General features: G+C 56.1%; 1 protein-coding gene across 1 annotated transcript; it reads right to left on the bottom strand.

Moving 5' to 3' along the window:
• Positions 1-402: 402 nt before the first annotated feature.
• LOC119844742 (claudin-3-like) lies at positions 403-2,304 on the bottom strand. The gene has a single exon (XM_038376050.2). The coding sequence runs from the start codon at positions 2,064-2,066 to the stop codon at positions 1,422-1,424; it is 645 nt and encodes a 214-aa protein (XP_038231978.1). The 5' UTR covers positions 2,067-2,304; the 3' UTR covers positions 403-1,421.
• Between the last annotated feature and the right edge of the window lie 2,602 nt (positions 2,305-4,906).

The following is a 4,906-nucleotide window of genomic DNA, read 5'->3' on the forward strand; positions in this document are numbered from 1 at the left end:
TCTGTTAACCCATCAGCTCATGGCGGCAAGCTTATCTGAGCATCTCCCTAGAGGAGACCTCCCCCTGCCTCTGGACATAGGGAAAGAACCCCCTCACTGGAATGGGACCCCACTCTGTCTCTCACTGGGATGGTGGGACCTGGAGAAGAGTAAGCCCCTGGGCCTGCTGTCCAGCCCCAGCTTGGGGAGGTAGTGGAGAGGGAGTTTGCAGCATGAACCCATGGGAGAGGAGAGGGCTTACCGAAAAGTGACCTGACAAGTCACTTTCACTTGAGCTCTCTGGTTCATCCTTGCCCTTCCAGACAGAAGCCCGAGCCAGGGCTGCAGCCAGAGGAGGGAAAGCTGATTTCTAGCACATTGCTTCATACGCCAGAAAAGGACACATCACTCAGCTGTTACTGGAATTGGACAATTTTATGAAAAATGTAACTCAGTACAAAGCAGCAGAAGCAGGACTGTCTAAGTGCGTGTAACAGGGCACAGCCTGTCCAGGCAAGTAGGCAGGTGATCAGAGAGTTGATAGCCCTGCACACCCCTGCTCCAGTGTCTGCTGGCCTCCTTTTCCACCATGGCAAAGGAGGGCTCTTCATTCCTCTCTTTCCCACAGAAGCCACCTCAGGGCCCCCAGAAGCATCAGCTACTGTTCCATGGCCCAGGATAAATCCCATCAGCGCAGGTGGGTGCTAGGAGGCAACAGCTTCCTTCACAAATCAAATCATAGTGAAAAATCTCTCCTAGCTACAAGAAATCATCTGTATTTACACAGCCATCAAACCCGCAGGCGGGCACACCCAGGGCCGGGGGGGTAGGGTAAATGCGGGGTGGGGGGGGTGCTCCCAGCAGTGCCTCAGAGAAAACTTCTGAGAGGTAGGGAAAAGGAGGGGTCCCAACACCCAGGGCACAGCCAGTGCCAGCTGGGAGACGCTGCTGGCACGTTCAGCACAAATACCGCTTCACCCTTAGTTACCCATCCGCCCCCCCCCCGCCCTGGAGCCTGACTCTGAGCCAGAGTATTCGCTAGGATGCCACCTGAACCAGCTGGAGGAATCCGTTGGGTTTGAAGGAGGAACGGAGCCCAGTGGGGTTTCTCCAGCCGGTGGGGATGAGGGTGTCTCAGAGCTGGGGTGCTACAGATCAAAGACAAAGTATCTACAAACAGAAATGAGAGTCTTAGCCAGGGTCTTGCTTCCCCTCGCCAGCAGCCCTGAGGGAGACGGAGCAGTTCCTCCTCCATCCAGCCATTGGAATAACAGTCGAAGTCTGGTGAGCAGCCAGCCAACCATCGTCCTTGGGGCAGCAAGGGGTGGCTGTGTTCCCCTGGGGTCCTAAGGGCTACAGAGAGCAGCGGGGGAGGCAGTGACAGTCAGGAGCAGTCTGATGAATGGATCAGAGTAGGCAGGAGGGGTGCTGGGCTGCCTCTCTCACACGTAGTTCCTCTTGTCGTAGCTGGGCCCGGTGGATCTGGGAGCAGAGTAAGCCACCTTGGCTGGAGCGTACTTCTCATCCTTGGGGGGGCAGGAGCAGCAGAGCAGAGCCCCCCCAAACAGCTGCAGAACTGCAGCTGCCCAGCCCACGTACAGGGAGGCTCCCAGCTCCCGCTTCTGTGACTCTATCACCACAGGATTGTAGAAGTCGCGGATGATGGTGTTGGCCGACCAGCACACGGGGATGAGGGTCATGATCCCAGCCAGCAAGAAGATCACTCCAGACACGATGGTGATCTTGGCCTTGGTTGTCTCATCTTCCACGCACCTGGTGCACTGCGCTCCGATGAGGGCAACCATGAGGCCCAGCACGGCCAGCATGATGGCGATCACCACCAGGGCGCGAGCCGCCTGCAGGTCCTGGGGCAGCGCCAGCATGGAATCGTAGACCTTGCACTGCATCTGGCCCGTGCTCTGCACCACACAGTTCATCCACAGCCCCTCCCAGATGATCTGGGCTGTCACGATATTGTTCCCGATGAAGGCCGTCACCCTCCACATGGGCAGTGCACAGCACACGATGGTGCCCACCCAGCCCAGCACCGACAGGGCCACCCCACTGATCTCCAGCCCCATCGACATCTTGCCACGCCCTAGATACTTTCCAGGCAATGGCAGAAAGGGAGCGGGACTCCTTAGCTGGCAGCACCTGCAGGCACCTGTTGCTGTCTGTGTAGGCTCCAGAGGATCCGCTCACTCCTGAGTGCACCTGTGTCGGTGGCTGCCTTATATCAGTGAGTGGAGCCAGGGCAGGGCTGCATTACCTCAGTGCTACTCACTCACGCAGGGGTGGGGTTTCACCAATGGACTCTTTTCCTTTCGCTGACTCCTCTGCCACCACCCCAGCCCCACTCCCCCTTTGTTTATGGAGATGGCATTGGTAAGAGAGGAGAATGGGGGAGGAGGCAAGGAGTGGAGCTGGAGCCCTTCCCCGCTGGGCCCTGAGTTCCAGCCTGCTGTTTTCATGGCCATCCCTGGTGACAGATGCTCGCTGGGCTGGTGCCAGGCAGACACAGTGCTAGGGATTAGGAGAAAGACTGGAGTGGATTCCTGTGCTTCCTGGAAGGGGCTGCCTGGGGGTGTCATCTCAGACTCCAGGGAGGACGCAGCAGACCCTGTAAGGGCAGGAATGGAACACGCTGCTTTTAGTAGCTGCTCTTGTTCCAGGGTCAGAGTGGAGGCCGTAAACCCAACTCTGTGTCCAGACTGGTGAGGCCCATGGACACATGCCCGAGAGTCCACTCCTCAGGCATCAGCTGGTGACATGCAGTGGGAAAGCCACCAGCCTCACCAAGGCATCCCCCCAGCACCAAACCATCAGCCTGCACACCTGCCAGAATCGACTGTCACAGACACACGCAATCAGTATAGACGCAGGAAAGTCCTGCCTTAAGGAGCCAGCCCTGGTGCAGTGACCTCCTGCTGCTCTGTCGGTGTGGGCAGTGGTCCCAAAGATGTGGGAGAACACACCAGCCCCATCCCACTCGGCTGAGTGAAGTCACAGCTCTCCTTCCCTCTGGACGAGGGAAGAGTTCTCTATTCTCCACCCCATCCACTTTCCTCTTCTCCTCCCAACTGGAAAATGCGAAAGAAAAAAAGGGACAGTAAGATTGGGAGGAGGGGGGGGGGCTGGGGTGAGCGGATTTTAGGTGGAAAAGACCTGCTGGGCTGGAGACAGATGGAGATTATTTCCCTATTCTTCCCCCTTGGAAATCTCTCCATCCAACCCCAGGCAAAGCTAGCAGAGCTGCTCTCCACAAAGGGGACCAGTCACCTATCCCACAAGCCCACATCAGACTGTCACACCCCAGGCTGAGTCCTTAATGGTCCCGCTGCTCCAAACACACATAACCAATTAATGTGCCTGCCCCCCCCACACTAATTCCTGCTGCCTCCCCAACCCCCCCAACCGATTTGTGTAACCGACCCCAAGCTCCTGTCCTGGGAGTTGGGAGGTACTGGCGAGGATCCTGGCCATGAGCCCTGTCCTTCATTGGCTTGGAGGCTAGCATTCAGATGAGCCTGATCACAGCTGCTCTCTCTACAAGGCAGTGGATCTCAAACCAGGACCATTCTGGAGCACAAGGCAGGACTGCTTATTAATCAGGAGCACGAGAGAGGGGTGCAAACTACACAAGAGCTGGAAACACCAAAGACTACCTGGCTTCACACCAGCATGTAATCAGGAAGGTGACATGGGCAGGATGCCCCCACAGCAGGTAAAAGCACAGGATGACTCACAGAGTCAGCCATGCTAGTGGGTTAGCAGTACAAGGATGCAGCAGATACATGTCAATTGGTTCATTTGATGCAACCATAGCTCTCTTGCTGTGGGTAAACTCATCCCACCACAGTGATCCCACTTCCAAAGTGTTAACAGCTGTTGGATTCTCAGCAAAGCTGGAGGCCAGATGCTTTAATATGGAGTAACTCAAGTTGACCTGCAACAAATGTCAAGTGGAGGCCAGTCCATAGCATTTACAGCACTGGAACAGGCCCTTATGACTGCTTCTGTCAAAGCCACCCATGTTTCAAAGCCCTTTTCATAATGGACACAGCTGTCAGGCCTGACTCCACAAAGAGATGTAGGCGCAGTGCTATTAAGTATTGCCATGCTGAACTGTAAGTGCCTTGAAAATCCCTGGCACACGCCGCCATCCACTCAGCTGCATCCTGCACCCAGGCTCCCCATATAACACATGGGGAGAGAGGGACACGAGCCACAAAAGCCAGCATGTTAAGTGGGGATAGCCAAGGGGAGATGTGTATCTTAAACCAAGCCCCTTTCTCAGAGGTGGGTGCCTAAGTCCGGGCTGCAGGGAGGTTAGCAGTCCCTGAAGAGGGACATGCTGCCTGGAGTCAGACGGCTGGTGTGCCCAAGAGGTTCCTTGTGAGAATGAGACAGGTACCTGCCTCATTGCAAAACGGCCGGAGGAGGAGGAGGAGGAGGTGATACTGCCGCCCACCTTACAACTTTTAGCCCAGGGCTCAGAGCATTGGCCTGTGATGTGGATGACTCAGGTTCAATCCCCCTTCTGCCAGAGGGGGGGTAGGGATTTGAACAGGGGTCTTGGGGGGGGAGGGGCACATGGGCTGTAACCATTGAGCTCTGGGATACTCTGACCTGGGACTTATCTCTTACTCAGGATAAATGGTCACTTGGCCAGAGAGAGAGTGAGTGCATGAGGATGGCTCTTGGCATGGTGGAGAGGGCATCCACCTGGGAGATGCAGGGACCAGTCCTCCTGCTCCACAGTCTTGTTAATTATTTAATCCACCAGCTTCAACAGGAGAGATGGCGGGAGCCCCATATCAGAGTATCCCATTGCTCAGTGGCTAGCACACACTCCTGGGAGGTGGGAGACCCCTGTTCAAATCCGTGCCCTACTTTGGCAGAGGTGGGACTTGAACCTCAGTCTCCC

The sequence above is a fragment of the Dermochelys coriacea genome, chromosome 17 (genome assembly GCF_009764565.3).
Source record: "Dermochelys coriacea isolate rDerCor1 chromosome 17, rDerCor1.pri.v4, whole genome shotgun sequence".
In the NCBI taxonomy this organism is placed as follows: Eukaryota; Metazoa; Chordata; order Testudines; family Dermochelyidae; genus Dermochelys; species Dermochelys coriacea.

Coding starts and splice junctions, on each gene's coding strand:
- LOC119844742 (XM_038376050.2), bottom strand. CDS start 2,066: ATGTCGATGGGGCTGGAGATCAGTGGGGTGGCCCTGTCGGTGCTGGGC.